The sequence below is a fragment of the Plectropomus leopardus genome, chromosome 21 (genome assembly GCF_008729295.1).
Source record: "Plectropomus leopardus isolate mb chromosome 21, YSFRI_Pleo_2.0, whole genome shotgun sequence".
NCBI lineage: Eukaryota > Metazoa > Chordata > Actinopteri > Perciformes > Serranidae > Plectropomus > Plectropomus leopardus.
The window spans coordinates 20,998,107-21,017,973 of NC_056483.1; the positions used below are offsets into that span (position 1 = coordinate 20,998,107).

At 40.1% G+C, this 19,867-nt stretch overlaps 1 protein-coding gene across 1 annotated transcript in view; it reads left to right on the forward strand.

Annotated features, from left to right (window-relative positions):
• The window catches only part of svila (supervillin a), a 63,451-nt gene that overhangs the window by 25,091 nt on the left and 18,493 nt on the right, over positions 1-19,867 (forward strand). The window contains 13 exon segments of the mRNA XM_042510894.1: positions 1,221-1,285; positions 1,858-1,994; positions 3,074-3,169; positions 3,591-4,005; positions 4,688-4,753; positions 5,548-5,992; positions 8,631-8,772; positions 11,022-11,154; positions 14,129-14,182; positions 15,554-15,628; positions 16,139-16,195; positions 18,246-18,411; positions 19,213-19,296. Coding sequence (XP_042366828.1) covers positions 1,221-1,285; positions 1,858-1,994; positions 3,074-3,169; positions 3,591-4,005; positions 4,688-4,753; positions 5,548-5,992; positions 8,631-8,772; positions 11,022-11,154; positions 14,129-14,182; positions 15,554-15,628; positions 16,139-16,195; positions 18,246-18,411; positions 19,213-19,296 — 1,935 coding nt within the window.

Here is a 19,867-nt window from a genome sequence, read left to right on the forward strand (position 1 = left end):
ACTTTGAAGCCAATTTGAGTTGTGAAATGATTCGTTTAACTATCGGGATTTTATCTATTCAGTCCAGTAACATCGTGAAAGTTAAATCCTTTCATTCAAGTTAGAGGCGGACTGAATCAGTAATAGCCAGCTCAGCCAGCAAAGTCTCTGGTGTGCTTACTCTATGGAAGGCTTAGTTTTGATTCACCAGAGCCTAATTTTATACCTAAAAAGTCAAAACTGTTTTGGCTTTATACACAAAGATGTCTGATAACACCTGAACACCAGACCCCAAGATGACACCTATTCATTCCAATGGAATGGCTTAAAAAAGTTTGTATCTTCTGGGTTTAATTCTGCAATATGCAGCCGAATGAATATGACCAGCAGTGTTTCTTTTCCAAAAAGTTCCTGCTCCGCCCATAGACTTTACATTGTGATTACATCACTGATTTTTTAAATCACTTCTCTCAGCTGTTGGAAAGTTTTACAAATATAAAACCTCCGATTGAAAGAGTCATGATTGATCTTATTTGCAGTTTGAACTGTCTTGTGAACAGTTTTACACACTTCTCTTTAACAGTGATGGTCTAAATTATTTTTTTTGTTGTTCATTTATTTATTTTTTTTTTTACATTTTTTGTCTTTTTGCTGCAATTCTGTGAATGACCACAAATTGGAGGCAAGGATGAGCTGCATTCTTGAGCATCTATTCATGCACCACTTAGCAACTTTCATAAGAATGAACAGGGCCTTCAACTCAATATCTTGTTTGTGAAGCCCTAGTGCTAAACTACTGTTGCTATGCCTGTCAGGCTTTCCATTCAGGTACAGCACGAAAAAATTTTGAAATTTTTAGTCATTTTTTCATACAAAGGGTACTTGTTTTCGAACAGGCATAAACTAAAACAGGCTTTTAATTTCTAGCTGATGACTGTTGGCAACTGGCGCTAGTTAGCAGATTTTATCAGCGGTTGCTAGCTACCTTATTAAGTATACATTAGCTTCACAAATTGTTGAAACTTTGTAATGTTTTCAACTTCAGTTTCAGTTGTTTATTCATGGAGTTGATAAAAATATAGATACAAACATGATTTCAAGTAAAATTAGACATTTGTGAAATGAAACGACTACCCTGGAAAAGGTTCTTCAGTATGCTCTTGATGGCTACAACCTTCATTCTGTATATGCAAAGTGTCTATTGTCATTATCGTCTTTCCTCTCTGCCTCTCTCTCTGTAGCCGATGAAGAAAAGCTTGATGAACGGGCCAAGCTAAGCGTAGCAGCCAAGCGCTCTCTCTTCAGGGTGAGCTTTAACTATTGGCTGTTTGTCCTCTTATTTCTACAGATTGTTTTCCTGGTTCCAGACACCAAGCACGGAGCAATGTGCTTTCAATCATGGACACAAACACATACACATTTAATTTTCTATCCTCTTATTTCTGTGAGGATTTAGAGATGAAAACTTGGAAATACTGATTTGATTTCAGCAAAGGCATTCACTGGAACAAGCATTTTTATTGGAGCGCATTCACTCCACATCTGTGAAACTGACCTCAGACCTGCCCCGTAGTCTCAGGAGATACTTACTTTTTCCAACTAGCTTTGATAATAGATACGATATTAATATACTCAATCTGTCTCTAATTACTGTTATGCTAATTCGGTCTATTTCAGTGGTCAATTCAGTCATCAAAAACACTTCCATTACAGTTATTCCCTTGTCAGTGTGTGAAGCCAACGTTTCAACAGTGTTTCACTTAAAAAACAAAACAACTTCTGAACTCTGCTCTTAGATTATCCCACTAGAGTAAAAGAGAAGTAAAATACTCCATTGATTTAAAATGATTTTTCCATATTTACTCCATTTCCATTCAGGAATTGGAGAAGAGTATTGATGGCGGAGCTCCAAAACAACGCTCCAGGAATGCAGCGGTTGACAGGAGACTGAGACGGACACAAGACCGATCCAGAACTCAGCCCGTCACCACTGAGGAAGTAGTCATCGCTGCCACGTAAGTCTCAAGTTACTTTTTTTAAATGCTGAATTAAAGGAATAGTTTGACATATTTGGAAATGCTCTTCTTGGAGTTAGGTGAGATTGATTCCACTTTAAGGTGTGTGTGCAAGCATATAGATAGAGGGGGGGGATTAGCTTAGCTTAGCATAAAAACTGGAATACTGGGGATCACTGTCTTCGGCTGCTGGTCACCAAAATATAGTTACAGCTCATGAACCCTTGTTAACCCTTGCCACACCGTGAGATTTTTACTTTTCGTTTATGATTACAAATGAGATACAGTGTGAAAAATAGTGAGTTTTAAAGGCACATGTAGATGTGCAGAGAGCCATGCTAGCTTCTTCCACTTGCTTTCAGTCCTTCTGCTAAGCTAAGCTAACTTCTAAGATAGCTATCTTTATACTTAGCTCTTCAGACATGAGAGTCTTCTCATCTCATATGTCAGGAGGAAAGCAAATGAAGGTCTGGCAAACTATTTCGTTAAATCAAGCACAATCAGAGTACTTTAAAGGGTCAGTTCAGCTAAATTACACAAGTGTTCACCTCTCATGGTATCTACGGTACGATAATGTATCGTATCATATCATAATGTATCGTATTGTATTGTATCATATCGTGTCATATCCTGTCATATCGTATCGTTATACAGAGTGATCGGGAACACTTAGTCTGGAAAGATGAGTTGGTTTTAAATTTTGTAATGTATAAAATGTCATTCTTAAGTGCAGTCAGCAAATTTCCGTCTCCCTCAGACAATGTTTCTAGCATATTAGGTGTTTGAAAGTTCCACATGCTTCATGATGTAGCAACATTTCCTTATTTTGTTACCCTGATGTCTAATCCTTCACATCTTCTGCAGTTCAAAATTTCATTTTGTCATGATTTCTGAAATGAAATTTTGATTTAAGCGTTCAACCACATTTTCCTAAACCTCAATATGCTTTTTTTCCCTTTCCTTAAGCTCAAATGAACCTTTTTTCTTAATTCCCTGGAAGTCATCTGGTTCATCTCTCGTGTGTTTTCTCTGTCACCTCTGTGTATGTGTGACTGTGTCCCTGTCCTTCACTACTGTAGCGTCCCCTCTCACGTGCCACACATGGTGACTGTTCACACTGCTGTAGCACGCGTCCCTAGCCCCACCCTAGTTTGCAGCACTGTCCCGCCATACAGGTACATGGCACGGATCTGAATGCTCACGCTGGCCCACAGTGTGTGACTAACACGATTGATGTTTTCTGAATGCTGCTCACACACCACAGCATAGTGTTCTTTCAGAGTGGTATTCTCACTGGTGGGTTTTGCCCCACAGGAAGTGAAGAGTTTTGGTGCCCTCCTGTGTGATTGATGGAAACTACATGGTTTTACTTAATGTCATAGTTCTTTTTGTGGTGAGCATGACTCACTGTGTGTGTACCAACCCTTTTTAGCTCTGTGTTAAACCTTTTACTGGATGTCATTACTTGCACACAGCTCCATAATGCTGCCTGACATGTAGCATGCCACTTGCTAGCTTGCATGAGCTCCTTCCATGCTTACAAGAAGTCTCCCTTTCTCCTACCTCTTTGTCTCTCGGGTGTCTTCCTGCCCTCAGCCTGCAGGCATCCTCAAAGCAAAGTGCCGCCTCCCGGGAGCAGGCACGGGAAGCTCGGCAGATGCAGGAGGCGCGGCAAGCGCAGGAGGTTCGGCAGATGCAAGAAGCGCGGCAGGTGCAGGAGGTTCGGCGGATGCAGGAGGCGCGGCAGGTGCAGGAGGTTCAGAAGATGCAGGATACTCAGGAGGTCCAGCGCTCTAAGCCAGTGTCCACAGTGGAGGAAAAAGACCAGAGTCAGAGTCAGAGTCAGGATGAGCCTGACCTCTGCACCCTCAGCCTGGCAGAAAAGATGGCCCTGTTCAACAGACTGGCTCAGCCTCCAATCAGGGTTACCCGCACCAGAGGTGACACACGCCAGCGCAGGGCCAACGCTCGTTACCAGACACAACCCATCACACTGGGAGACATGGAGCAGGTAGGGGGAACAGCAGGATCAGTTGTAGTTTATCACCTTACTGAAATCCTCCTTTTAAAGTGAAATTATTTTAACTCAGTGGTTCCAAACTGGTCAAGCGACGGGGTCCAGATTTCTCTTTAATCATTAATTGAATATGAATTACCACATATTCAATTTTATTTTGCAACCCACTTTTGGACTGCAACCCACAAGTTGGGAACTGCTGTTCTAACTCATTACTTTTTTCTAATGAGAACATCTTCCTGTTTTGTTAGATTGTAAGGTTTTAGAAAACGGAGGATTTTATGTAACTCATGACCCTAATTTTTGGCTATGGAGTGTCATTTTTATGAAAACATTGTCCGGTGAGAGCAGACTGGGCTTTTTTCTGGACAGACAGGCACTAAAATTGAGAGTTTCAGACAGAGAGTACAACAATACAGGTATACTCAGGCAGACAGCATGAGAAAAATAATGTTTTTTGTTCATTAAATCATTTCAACATGTTCCAGTACGCACCCCAAATACAAGTATGAACCTGGAAATGAGCGCAATGGGTCCCCTTTAAGTAAAAAAAGATGATATCAAGGAAATATTATTGGTATCAAGTGGTAGTGGTAGTGCAGTATCACCCATTCTTACTTGAAATATAGAGAAAACATGAAGCAAGCATTGTAGTATGTGCGTGTTTCTGCTCCAGGAGCCTTCAGACATAGACGTCAGGGACGAACAGGAGCTGTGTGACAGCCCGGTAGAGCACCTACAAGTAAGGTTCCTCTGAAAACGATCACCATGCATTTGCCCAAGACAGTGGAGGCTGACACAGTCGCGGCACTCTTCTCAGAAATGACCACACATTTCTGTGAACACGTGCTGTGTGGCATCCATGTCCTGTGATTTCATTATGCACTGCTCGGCTTCTGATTAAGTTCTGACTCATCGTGCTGTGTCAATGAGGCTGTGATGTGTGGATGGATAATGCTGCTGACCATATTTCAGTCCGGCTGAGAGCTGAGAGATGCATCTGTGGTGGAGGAGAGACAAACAAAAGGACTTCAACTCTCGTTTACCACTTGGACTGAAAGCAGCTTTTTGTCAGGGACTTGCTCAAACTGGTGCCTGTCTCAGAGTGCATGGGAGAGAAAATTGGAGCAAGAGATTAAGAAGTTACAGGACTATTTTTTGCTAGATTTTTCTGTGTTTTAGATGGCTGTTTACTGCTGCTTGTCATTTGTTACTCATCAAAAAAGTGAGGTCAGTTCACAAACTTATGAATTTTGAAAGTGTCTTTTGGCAGCTGGATGCATTGTGCGTAGGGGGGGTTGCTGGCATGGCTTTGTGATGTGGGCTGCGAGTGACCGTCTAGATAGGCTGCCCTTTGATGCTCAGGAAGTGCAGTGAGTCAGGGAGGTGGTGATTACTCAGCGGGATTCTCTCAATTATTGTGTGTGTGTGTGTGTGTGTGTGTGTGTGTGTGTGTGTGTGTGGTTTGCCCGACCTGTTTCTCAGCCTCCGTGGCAAATAGACTCACTTTTCTCTTTCTACCTCCCTGTTCCACAGCTCCAAAACAGTACTGGCTCCCACTTCGGCCACCCTTCAACTTCACCACCCCCCTCTGCTCTGAGAGAAGGCACCGTCTCCACTGACCACGCCGGAGACATCCACATAACCAGAGCAGCAGCCCGGGTGGAACCCCCTCGCTACCCGGACGGTCCTGCCTGGAGGTCCCTGGGAGAGGACAGAGCTGATCTGGGAGGAGGGAAGAGGAAGCTGCCCTCTCCTGAGGGAGCAGTCAGACAGGCTGCTCTGCCACAGCCCCAGACTGGAAGAGAGAGGAGGGAGGTGGAGGAGGAGGAGGAGGAGGGGCAGCAGTGGCAGGCCAGAGGGTGGGGAGACAAAGTGGTACAGAGCTCAGAGAGACACATGCTCCAGGAGAGGCAGGAGGCGTATCTGAAGGAGGACGGACACAATCAAGACAGTCAGAGGAGCGGGGCCGTCAGTGGAGGTAAGAACAGCAGAGAGAGAACTCTTTGTGCAAAATGTGATGCTGCATGATGTCAGTTTTCTTTAAAAGTAAAAAGAATTTAAAAACAAAATGACGCTGCATAGTTGTAGGAGGTGGGCTTTAGATATTTAATAAGCAAACTGTAAGAATAAAATGATAGCACCCATCAATGTCAGACTGTACTTTACTGCACTTTAATGGCAAGGCTCACTTAGTTGCTGAGTTCCCTCTGCTTTTTTACGCCAGCATTTTTCTGTTTTTACTCCGGAGTCGCGGATAACCAAAAAAGAAATCAAACTTTCTATCAGGATGTCATGAGGCAACCAAGACACGGCGGCGGTTGTCAACATCATCGTAGGAAGTCTGTGGCGAGCTATAATTGGGCTAATATTGTGTTGTCTGAACCCAGCATAATCCTTCACTGAAAAGATAGACATCAAACACATCATTTTTTATATTTAACAGAAAAATATATTTGAAAATTAATTAGTTGCTTCAAGTAAATACATTTAAAATGGAAAAAAGTGCTTAAAAAGTCCTTTTAAAACATTTTAGCCTGATGATAAGATGGCAACAAGTTATACCTGCTAAACATATTAGCATGTTATAGTTGTCAAAAATATTGTCTCGTTACCATAAAGATATCAACTTTTATATATAATTTATTAAGGTTGCAAGGACTTTTTTGGTGTACTTTTCAGCATAAAAATGTCTAAAACGACTACACTAATTTATATTTATATTTTCTTTTTTGTTGTGTTCTTACTTTGTCCCAAATGTCTCCAACATATTTAAACCCAGAGAAATTGGTAAATTTAATCAAGGGTACGATCTGTGTATTTGGTCGTTGTTGCCTGTCAGAGGCGTCATATCGGCTCTGTGCATAAATCAGGGTTGTGCTTTTCTGCCAGAGACTGTTTATTTAGTTTTAAGCCACATTTTTAGGACACACTTTTTAGATCTAGGTCGTTTATTGATATGTGTTACTAGTCATCCGTTGATTTGTAGACTGCTGTTCTGAAGTCTAGAGTTTGGCATCTGGGCCGTGGCTATCTTGTTTTTTTTTGGAGCCAAAAGTGACCTTATTTGAAGAAGAGCTTGACGTTGTGGAGAAGTGAGGAGTGGATCTAAGTCACAGACTCTAGTGACACCTCGCAGACAGCCTGTCACTCAAGAGGTCCTGCAGTTAAGTATGCGCAACTTTAAGGTTAAATAAAATATAAATGTGTGCGTTATATAAAAATGAACCTCCTGTATTGATGTCCTGAATGTTGGAATTAGCTATAAAGACCAAAAGGTTTTTTTTGTTCCAGGCTGTAAACATGTTTATTTCTGCTGTAAAGTTGGGCATTTTAACATGGAGGTGTGTAGGGATTGACTCACTCTTGGAGGCAGCCTCAAGTGGCCATTACAGGATCTGCAGTTTTTGGCACTTATGCATTAGCTTCATTTTTAAGCCTCTGAAGTTGCCTCTTGGTTTGAAGTAGGCTTTTAGTCTTTGGACGACTGGATCTTAACTATTAGAGAAATAAGCTTTGAAACATTAGCAGTAGCTCATCTCTAGTCCCTGCTGTATTAAACAACTTTGGAAAAACTCAGATTTTTAATGCAAAACTGCTTTATTTAGTATTTTTTTCTGGTTTAAATCACCTGGTGTGATTATTTGGGAGAGGAAAGAGTCCTCAGCAGGTATTTTTGCCATAAAAATCTCCTGACCAATGAACACTGAAGGAATTGTAAATGAGAGAAACTGACTGTAATGATGGCATTGCTCCGTGGTGTCTTGTTTCAACTGAGACCCCTAGCAGCAGAAAACTACATATTGCTTCTTTAACAGAACCAAATTTAAGAAATCAAAGTGATGCTGGATAGAAGCATAAATTGGACTTTAAACATTTAAAGAGCAAATTGTGAGACCAAATAAACACCGGCATCACTTTCAGTCACAGTCAACAGACATTTTATATTCAACCACATTTCCTGCCTTTGTGTCAGTGTCACATTCAGATTGTGGTTTTCAGGCTTCCTTTGTGTCTGAGCAGCAGTAACTTTTGAGCCAAACACTCTGATTAAGACTCTATTAGTGTACAACTCATCATCATTCGGGTGATTTTGTGGAGTCATAGAGCAGTTTGAATGAACAGACAAAAAAACAGACACTGGTGCCCGACAAGCGAACATCAGTGATTCTGTGAGACAGCGTGGGTTATTTGATTACAGCTGTGGCAGGGAGGTTTAAATCTGTGAGAAGTGTCTGATGAGAGCGTCTCGGTAAGCATGAAAGATGTTTGCTCCCACGCTGTTTTGTGCTGCTGAGTTTGCACTGTGAGAGCCACCACTGTGCTTTTACGTAGTGGTGGAACTTTCGGATTATTGTGTTATTTTTAAGATGTTGTAGAGGGGGAATATCGGGAAATTTGATGTATGGATCAGTTTGCAGAATATATATATTTATTTATTTATATATAGCTATATCTATATATATCTTTGCTTTTTTTTTTTTTTTACATCAGCCCTTTCTAGCTGCATAAAGATGCAGTTTAAGTCTAATCCCCTGTATTAACATTTATCTATTTGCTGCCAAATTATTGATTGGCCTCTCTCTGCTGTGTGCGCTTTCGTGCTTGTGCTCACAGAGCTGCCAGACTCACTGTGGTAACATCCAGAGCAGTGACTGGTTCGCAGCCTCCAGCAGCAGACATAGACGGCGTGGTTCAACCTGAAGAGGGAGACGAGATGAGCGACATGATGATGGCCAGACACATGTCCATCAAAGAGAGGTAAGCTAGAAATGTTTTTAAGCTGAGAGAGGCTCGTTTTCTTCTTTTGTCCATTGAGAATGTTGTTTGTATGTCCATGTGCAACCAATGTTGAACTTTTCATTTAATCTGAATGCTGTTTACATCTGCTCTGAATCTCAACAAAAGTATGTTTTATATGGAAGGTAGAAGGTAGAATGGACATCTACATTCATACTGAAGCTCTTGAATGTTGTTAAAGTTATTGCATCAATTTAATTGAATGGAATAAATATGCATATTGTTTCTTTAGCACACAAAATGCTTCAATGTTGTTCATCATGATATGAAATCATTGCAGTGCATTATATTATATTATATAAGATTACATTACATTCTATTCTGTAATTTATATTATTAATATATTGTACATTATGTCATTATTATTATTATTATTATTATATTATTACTATCATTATTATTATTATTACTATTATTATTATTATTATTATTATTATTATTATTATTATTATTATTATTATTATTATTATTATTATAGAATGGAGAGAGACAGGAAAGTGGGGGGAGAGAGGGGGGTATGACATGCAGTACAAGTTAAAAGGTCGCAGTTGAACCTTGCAGCTGCAGAGGCTGCAGCTTATATGGGGTGGACGCTATACCAGGTGACATAAAGGTTGTCCCATCGCAGTGCATTTTAAGTATGCTTGTTCATTATGTGCATTTTAACTTTCCCTTTTAGTGAAGCTCAGTACTGGACAAGTGAAACGATTACATAAGTGTAGTTATGTCATGTTGTGTTAACAAGCATACTGGTTTGACTGGTCAACAAACCAGACAGCGATTAAATTGATTGATGACATAATAGAAGTCCATGTAAACTTCTGTTAAAAGGTGGGTGCTGAGTTCCAGTGTGCTCCAGTTGTACACACCTCAGTCACTCTTTCACCGTGTCCACGTCTTTGAGTCTCTCCCGGTTTAAAAGGATTCTTCTGGAGGCAGGATCTGTATCCCAGATACAGCTGGAGACATCTATTCAGTGTCACTTTCATCCTGTGTATTTGGCATTTCTGTTGGGCCCCCGGGGCAGAACAGGACGCCCCCTCACTGGGTCACAGAGGGGTGGTTGTTAGAGGGGCAGAGGACACTGCCAGCTCCCTGACCCCTCCATTATGGGTCTGCTCTGCTCCCTACTTGGACATAAGAGCTCAATAATTGAACCTCTGTTCTTGTCACACTATACTTCACTTTGTGATCTTATCTTCTATGTTCTTTGTATGTTGTCCCACTTTTTTCACAGCTCATTTAAAAGACTACATGCTCTGATTTTGTCATAGATTGTCTTCTTACATGTTTGGCCTACAGTTCATTTAGCTGAAATTCAACATAGCACTTTTTATTACTTTAACTATGTTTTGACCAAATTCTGTCAAATACTCTCCCAGCTCCAGTTACTCTGACAGACATCTCTAAGTGATCATTATGTCTTATTATACTTAAACTGTGGACAGTCTGTTTATATACAACTTTACAGTATTTCTGACTGTGGCTGCTAAATGGCAGGCTGTCTGCCTCTGCTCAGTGTCAACAGTCCCATAGAGAGACTGCAGGGCGCGTGGCGGCGTCCCTGTTTTTTGTTGTTGTGACTGGTTGAGATTAAAGTTGAGGGGAAGCAGAATGGAGTTTTTAAAAACTGCAAAACTTCCAGTAACCACATGCACAGGCTTATCTGTCTTCATTTCAGCACTGTTATATTGAGTCTATACTTTAATATCTGTGCTGAAGGTTTGGTCTGATTGCTCTGTGTGTCCTTTTTTTTGTTCTGTATTTGTCGTTGGCTAAATATTTTTAAAGCCCAGTTTTTTACAAGCTAGTGTTCTTAAATTATTCATTTAAAATAAATATGAACAAAAACGTACATGTCAAAATGACAGGTTGCGATTTTACATGCTTTGCATGTTTTCGCGGTTGTTTTTTTTCTAAAAATTGATGTGTTACCATCAGGTGTATATTGTATTCGCAATTGCAATTTGAGGGTTAATAGAAACCTTTATAATGTTGCCATTGTTGCCTTCACCATCCTCTTATTTCAGTCTGTAGTATACATTTGATGTCACAGTTCATTTTTCCAAGTCAGTGCCTCCTAAAAGCCCATAATCTCTCTGTTTAGTTTATGCATATTGTATAATATGCCTACATATATAATTGTGTAATTTTAACTTTTTAACTTAATTGTAACATTTCTCCTTCTTCTGCTTCATCTCCCCCCTCAGAGTGGCCTTGTTGAAGAAGAGCGGTGAAGACGACTGGAGGAACAGGATCAATAAGAAGCAGGATGCGGTGAAGGTTGCCGTGGGCGACCAACACGCTCAGCTCTGGGAGGTGGAGCAGAGCTTCAAGAAGAAGGTAACCACCTGACCTGCACACTCACTGCTGACTGAACACATCACCAGACGAGCCTGAGACACGTCGTCTTGCTCTGATATCTGTTACATCGTGTGTGATACAGTTATGACTGTATGCTTCATTCATGTCATGTTTGAATGTAATGGTAGCATCCTGTTTGAAACACAGTACTACCTACCTTTCAAAAGCATCCAAATTGTGGTTCAAATTCCAGTCGGTACCTTCAAAACAAGTTCAAACACGTGAACACTGCAAGGGAGCTGCTATTAACAGCCACTTTAGCATTCTACTGTGTGCCTGTGAGACTTGAATGCAGCACTAACACAGTGGCAGTGACGAGGCCTCAGTAATTTGATTTGATCCGCAGTGTCGCATTATGACACTGTGGATGTACGAGCCTCTGAAGTCAGACTGTGTTTTAAACTGAGTTTCAGAGATGCTTTTGATCTTCTTCTTCTGACATGTAACTTTAGAGTCAAAGGAATGTCAGAAGGACGACAGCCATTAAATAATCAGTTTTGCAGTAGAAACCTGCAAAGGCACGTGGTAACAATTTTGGATATCTCTAAACAGAGAGGTTGTGTATTGTCCATGTCCGTGTCTTTCTTTTGATCTCTTTGTCTCTTTCCTTGTGTTCTTTCTTCATACAGAGCTGTTGCATGTTTTTGTGCTTGGATTGTATCAAGAGTTACTCTGCATTTATCTCAGTCGTGGCAGTAGAACAGATACCAGTCGTATCTGGATCAGTTGCACGTTATTTCATGGGGCTGTTTCATTCCGTGGATATGGAAGTCTATGGTTGCCGATATTAAAATGAAATCATTTAATTAAAATGAGATAGTTTTTTTATTTGTGTGTGCATGATGCACACAATTTTTATGTAAAACTTCAATTAATATATTAAAAAAAAAGAAATGTAGAATTACAACCGAAAATTGAAGTGAAAATTTAATTTGGAAAGATTTTCAGTGTACTGTTCAGCATAAATAAATGTGATACAGACATTTAATTTGAAGATCAGCAGACATTGTGTGACCTAAATGTGAAATTTAAATTGCAAACTGGCTTTAAATGTAGATAAGCTAAAGCACGAACATAATTTAAATGTAAGATATCAGTTTAAAATTCAATTTTCAAATTCAACGAGTAAATTGTCAGCTTGTAAATGTACATTTCTCCTTAATTTAATTGTATTGCCATTATTATGTCAATATTGTGGTTAGGAGTATACTAAAAAGTATTGTGCAAATATCATTTTAATTTTGATAGTAGTTATAAGTGATAATTTAATGAAAAATAGGATTTTTAAATTTTACTTTTGTCACACATTATTCATACACAAATAGGAAATAAAATTTTAATATGCTCAGATGGGTTTCTTTTAATTTTGGCATCCAAAGGATTCCATACATAGCAGTTTCATTTATCTCTAGAATATAATAAATAATTGTTCCAGTTGTTATAAGAGATTATTAAGATTAACGTGTATTGAAAGAATTTGAAAGGCCAATTTTGCCAACAGTACACATAAATTGAGATGCAAAGTTTATTTTCACTCAGGGAATAGTGGATTACTTTGTGTGCGCTTTCAAAATAACTGTTTGAATAGCTGTGAAGAGTCAGTGACAGTAATGACTAACTGTCTCTGTAAGCTTGTCTCTGTGTTTCTTCTTGCCTGGCTTCTTTCCACTGAACTGCATGTTACATGTAATCTCTCATTCTTCTGTTTGCCTTTGTCTCTGTTTGCATGTCTTCTACCTTTTTAAAAAATAAAGCTCATTTCATCCTCTGCATGTTGAGCGTGTTTCTGTGTTGGCATCCTCGCATGTTTGTTTTTGAAGGGAAGATTTGGGTGGGACGCGACATGTACCTCTCTGTTTAGACATATTCACAACAGCTGCCATCCACACCAGCAGGGCTGTTTTTGTTTCCCTGCTGCTTATCAGGGTTTGTTCAGGCCGGCTCCGCAGCCCCGCGTGCATGTAGTCTGATTTCAGGTTTCAGTTCATTTCAGGTCAGGAGGAGTTTTGTCTCTGATGCAGCTGTGAATGAGCTGATTTCAAACTGCTGTTTTTTTCTGAATGTTTTCTACAAAAAGCATGATGTTTTAATCAAATCAGGACAAACATGATGTCTTTAATCAAGTGATGGCTAATCAGAGGTGAAGGGGAAGGACAGTCGATCTTGTTTTCATCCTCCCATTCATCAGTTCCAGTGGACACAATTCAGTCAATTTCCTGTTGTAGATTAAAGAGGAGCAACGCTAAAGATTAGGCAGATACAAACTGAGCAGAGTCAAGCAAATGCAAACAGCAGAGTCAATAAAGACTATAATTCTATTACTTCTGTTATTCCAACCGAGGACAGGGTCTTTGTTACAGACATACAATAGTCTAGTCAGTACTTAGCTACTTAACCCTTTTAAACCTGAGCAAATTTCTTTCTATCAAAAACATGGTGAGAAGGCAACAAGCAACTTTAAAGGATATGGCCCAAAAATTAGCAAAATGGTAGTTATAAAAAGTTACTAGAAAATCATGTGAAAATGAGCACACAAAAAAAAAACAAAGTAAAAAAAACAAACTGAAAAAAAATTAAATTATCATTATCATAAATACAGTTTACTTGAAATTTTTACTTTTTTTTCTTTTGGAGAGGTTTCTAATAATCCTCCCCCTTTTAAAACTAAATTTAATTTTCTTGTCATCTTTGAGTAATTTCTTGTGATATGTGGGACATTCCGTCACAGATTGGTCATTGCCTTTTTTTGCTCAGGTTTCAAAGTGTCAAATAGCTTATGAAAGGCGTCTGAATGCCTCATGAGAAAACCGATGTCGATCCAAGTTTAAGGGTTAAAGGGTCTTAAAAAGTAGCAGTTTATAATGTCTAGATATTAGGTCTTTTTAGGGAGTTGTTTTTTTTCGGGACATCAGAGCAAACATGTCCCTTCTCTCCTGGGCCTGCTTGTGTGTAGGACAATGAAGCACTGATGATGATCGATGATTTTGCTGTGTCCGACCAGCTATGGGTAAGGCTAGTGTGCGAGGCTGAAATCACACACACACACATGCTGCAGTGGTATTTATCAAGTGTGTTCAAATTACTCATGATTAATGATCTAAATTTTATATCCTGGCTGCTGCTAACAGACTCTTGATAAATCCACCCTGAGTGTTATACACATTCAGCTATATATGTGTGTGTGTGTGTGTGTGTGTGTATGTGTGTGTGTGTAACGTGATGGTATTGGTGGTGGTACTGTGTGCGGGTGTTTCCCTGTACAATCACGGTGAAGGTGTTGTACAGCACCGTAAGTGTGTGCTTCTCTAATTCACCTCTGCTTGTTGGCTTTCAGAGTTATTATTGTGTCAAGGATTTCTCTTTCAATCTCTCACACTGTGGGTGTGTTTTTATGTGTCTGTGTGTTTCAAGTTTGTCTCTAATAATCATACATTTGCTAAAGATATTTATTGGTAATGTGAGCTGTTTATGAAGGCCGGGGCATAAGACTGTAATTCTTATCACTTGTCCAACCTCTCAAAGGCTAGAGCTGTTGTTGACATTAAGTTCAAACAGCTTGGCACACTCTTCTGCTCTGCCTCCTGTTTCCTCTCCAGCTGCTCGGGGCTTCAGCTGCCGCTGAGCTCACGTACTCCGTAATATTTCTATGAATGCAGGGGTAAAAAAATGGAGGGTGAACAGAGATCTACCCAGAAACCTTCGAGACCAAAGGAAGCAGTAAACTCTAAAACTGTTCGGGATCACACACTAATTTTTTTACTGATTATGCTACATTGTAAGTAACAAGTCTGTGTTAAAGTCAGCTGGAGGAGAACTATTTAACGATAGCTGCTAACAGCTAAGCCCAAAACACATAAACATAGGATGAACATTTGCCTTTGTCTGGTGGCCAGAAACATGAAGCTAAATGTATGCTAATGTTGCTGTACATCTACTGGATATGTATTATAAATGGCAGTTGAGATTAGATTAAATGTACCTGAACAGTAAGTTAATGAATGAAGTGATTCAATATTGCACTGCTATAAATTTGAGGGACTGGTCAACATGGAAGCAACAGTAGCTGATATATCCTGACTTGTGGTTCCCAGCATGAGTACAGCTCCAAACACACTGGATCCTACAGTTCCCAAAATACATCTTTCTAGCGCCATATCCCCTGTTTGTTACATAGGCTTTCTGTTATAAATGTGTAGTTTCCAAGCTCAAACCAACGTAACCCTGATGTCATCACTATGACATCAACAGAGATTATCAGACATTATTCTACAGTTTCTGCAGGCTGCCCAGCATCAGTGAGCACACTGATCTTCCTGTGTAAAATCTTTGTGTGCCCCTTTAAAAACGACTTCCTCTTTCCACGGCTCTGCCTCTGTAGGAGCCGGTCTTTGCCTCCACTTTCTCTCCTGAGCCTCCTCTCCTTTCTCCTTCCCCTGATGAATCAGCCAGCCAGGTAGGAAGTTGCAGCACTTCGTCTACCTGCATGCACTGCCCTCCCTTTGCTTGCTTCCCCCTCCTCCCCACCTTTTTTTTTTTTTACAAAGCTCTGAAATCCAAAAACAATTCACAAACCCCATTGTTTCAATATGCATCTTTCCTGCACAGAGTGATGCTTTCCACAATGCTCTCATACCACACGTGTGGTTATTTGGCATTCTTTCACATTACAAACCCACAAACTGTTGAGTCGCTCTGCTCGCTCAGCAGCAGCCACGCTGGCCAAACAGCTGTAGCAAGTGCACATTATGTATCGCTAGTGCTCCAAAGCCCCCCGCTCCTGTTTTATGCCACCAAATATTCCTCCTTGTCCCTAAGCTTTGCCACTATGCCTGTGAATCAGCATGGCAGCCCCTGCAGCTTGTAATTCCTGTGCAGAGCTTGGACATTTTCTACCATCTTTTCATCCTTATCTCTTAATCCTCATCCTTTCTTACCTCCCTCATTCATCCCTCTGGTTGTGAAGACCACCAGATCTCCCAGGCCCATGCAGGTGGATGAGAGACACCCCTGGAGACGGAAGGTGACCCCGTTAATACTGCATTCAGTGCTCTCGCAATTCCGCCTAAATCCCCCTCCCTTGTGGCAAACACACACAGTCAAATCAAAATTAGCACCATATGACTTATGTTATAATTGGTCACTAAAGGATATTGTCTGCTTTTGTTCTTTTTCTTCACTTTAACTAACATTTCTGTCATTTTAACTTTGTGAGTGACACTAAAACATGTTTGAAGTCATGTGCATCCAGCAGAAAAGAAAGGAAATCAATCATTTTTCTTCAAATTTTGGTAAACAGCCTTTTCTCAGTATGAGGCAGAGATTAATGTGCTTGCTGTGGATTGATTATCCTCCTTTTGGTGTCTTTGTTTTGCTTGGCTGCTTTGTCTTGTGAATGTGACCCACTGTTAAAGGAAAATTCCACATTTAAACACTTAATCACTTTTAAAAACATACTAAGTTGCCCGACACTTATGATGTAAGTTGCTTGACAGAAACATAAACAGAGCTCGTCAGTTTTCGATTTATACTTCAGCAAAGGTGTCAGTCATCTCCATGGTAACCAGATGCTATTCTTCAGCTGGCTTGTTTAGTTACATGATTCTGATTAGTAGGATATCCTTCTGTCAGCTGTTTATTTTGTATATTTGTATTATTTTTATCCTTTTGAGTTTTGAGGGATTTGAAGAGGAAGAGATTTTACTACTGAATGCAAGAAGACGACATGGACAAGGATGTGCACTTTTGGTATTTTTGGATGTCTGCCAATTGATTAGACAATCTAACAAAGCTTCCTAGTACAAAAAGTTCCTCCTAGTGACATAGTTCTAAGAAAATTCTTGGAATTATGATGTTTTCTAAGAATTTCCCCTTGAAGCTAAGACCAGGTTCTGATAAAGATAAAAGTTAATCATGACGTGTCTTTGCCCTTAAAAGAGCTTCTAAGATTGAAAAGAAAACAGGGAGGACTTTTTAAGCGTTTCTAAAGAAGAGGAGAAAATTGTGGAAAAGAGACAAAAAGGTTGGAGAAATATTCTCTAAACACTGCATGACAGTGACATAATGAAATAATGTTTATGGTCAATCTCTTTAGATATATACTCAAAATGGGAAGAAATAAGGTGAGAACACCACAATAATATTTGCAACTGGAAAAATGTTACAGTGCAGCAGTGAGATCACACAAACAGTGCTTTGTCATTCTCATATTGTGACGCAGTTAATTTAATTTACACCTTGCAGACTCACAAAAAGGCATGTCTGTGACAACCAATCACGTCTGTTAAAAGAATGTGTCATACCAGGCAACAGGATCACCTCCACCCCCCCACTAAGATAAAAGTGCCTGTCTCTTCCTCACTCAGAGTTAGTCTGAAGATTTTCCTAAATCACTTTTAAGCTAGAATTCCTTTATAGTTGTTTGGCAGAGTTAGGAGCTCCCTGAGAGTATTCTCAGATGTCTGTGAATACGGCCCCTGGTATATATTATATGTTGCTCATGCAGTGACACACAAAACTCCAATACATGTGTCATAAGCCTACCGTGACTACCCAGAGGCAAATATGAAATAGATGTGTCTGCAACATAACAAAATTCTCCTGGTGCGTGACATGGAAGGAAAGTTTTAAGCAACATTTTTTTCTGTCAAAAATTTGTCAGTTCTATCAGGCAACACTCATTAAAGGTTTTGGGCAACCTACCTTTAATCAGGGTTAAGATGGTACCATTGTGTTTTTAGGTGGTTTGTTTTTCCTGTTGCTCTGGTGTCAAATGACACCATACTTCCAAAAAAGCTATAATAGAGCTCAAAAACAAATGTGCTCCTGATCAAGTCCAGTGGCCCAAATCATTCTGAAAAATCCAACAAAATGTACTGTTGTGGGTACAGTTTGATTCAAAGTGGGTACAAGATGAAAATACATAATCACAAGTGCTTTTTGGAATACATCAAACTGATGATACATCACCATGTAGTACTTTGAGGTGGGTTGTTCCTTTAACATTTAATCCATCAGGAGCTTTCATTGTAACTTACAGTAACTTCTCTCCCCTCCTGTCTCTCTTTTATCAGAGAATAGCCGACACTGAGATGGAGGTCCAGGAAATCGAGGCCCGCATGTCCATCCAGGAGAGGAAACAGTTGATTGTGGCCCAGGAGGAGGCCTGGAAGACAAAAGGCCACGGAGCCGCCAACGATTCCACCCAGTTCACCGTGGCTGCACGCATGATGAAGAAAGGTCAGAGACAAACTGGACACAAGAAACCTCTACAGTCCTCTTTCTCCATCTCTCAGAAGCACGCATGCTGAATTACACTCAGTCGTTACACCAGAGAGAGTTCATTGTCAGCTCTCTGGGCTGAATCCTCCAAAGCCCCGTCTCAATTAGCAGCCAGGGGAAAATGACTCCTCTTTTCCCTCCATCAGGCTCAGACACAGCAGACAGCACTCTGCTCAGGCAGAAAATGACTGTATGGTTGGAGCTGTTCCCCGTTAGCTCTGAGCTCAGCCAGAGGGGGCAGCTGAGAAAGGGTTTAATTTGTGTTTGATGATTTTTTTCTTAACCTATGAAATTAAAGTGGAAATTAATCATGTTAAAGGTCCATTGTGTAGGATTTTGTTGCATCTAGCAGTGAGGTTGCAGAACTCAAACTTCTTCCATGTGCCAAGTTGTAGGAGGACTATGGTGGCTGATGCAAAAGTGCTAAAAACTAAAAACACCCTGCAAATAACAAAACAAAAACACAAATGGCCCTTCCTAGAGCCAGTGTTTGCTTTGTCCATTCTGTGCACTTTAGAAACAACATGACTCATTCTAAGGTAGAGAAAACACAACAATTCTTATTTTCCGGTGATAATAAACTAATAAAAACATAGTTATGAATATTATATACTATTCCTGCCAATAGATGCCCCTAATCCTACAAACCTTTAAAAACTTTTTTCACAATTTGTACATTATACCATATATAGAGTAGAGTGACCATGTCATCCTTTTTGGGATTTTGTATGTTCATGTCTGTCTGTGTTAATACAACAGGATTGGCCTCCCCCTCAGCGCTCCAGTCTCCAGTATCCTCCAAACCCAAAAACAGCAGCCCTGCCATCTCCAAACCACAGGAAGGTCAGTTTGACTGTTGTATTCCTCTGTGTCTTCTCTGTACTACACTCGTGTATCCTGTTGTTACCTGTTCTTCTGTCACACTGCTGTCATGTGGAGCCGCTCACATTTGTAAGCTGGTTAATGAAGACTTTAGGGATTGAGCTGCTGCTGCAGTCTGATTTAGACTTAATGACATGACTTTGTTATGTCCTTAACTGTCACCAGACACTCATAAAGGTTATTAACTGAAGTGTTGTGTAGACTTTATTGACAGTCGCTGCACTGATTGAACACAGTGTAATCGTTTGCCTTTGCTTCTCTTTCAAAAGACATGGAGGAGATATCTGATATCGAAGGTTTTATTCTCTTTCTTTGGTGTTGCACTGAATGCCATATTTATCATCACCATCTCCAAAACCACAAACACCATCAGCACTGAAGTGTGATGTTGCTGTGAGACTTCTGCTAGCTCACTAAAGCCCAATAGAGTATTAAACATGGGATTCCATCAATATGCATGAGTCTGAAGTGCAGAAGGATTCATATTTAGTGTCCGTTTACTGTTTGTGACTGACAATAAATATGTTTACAT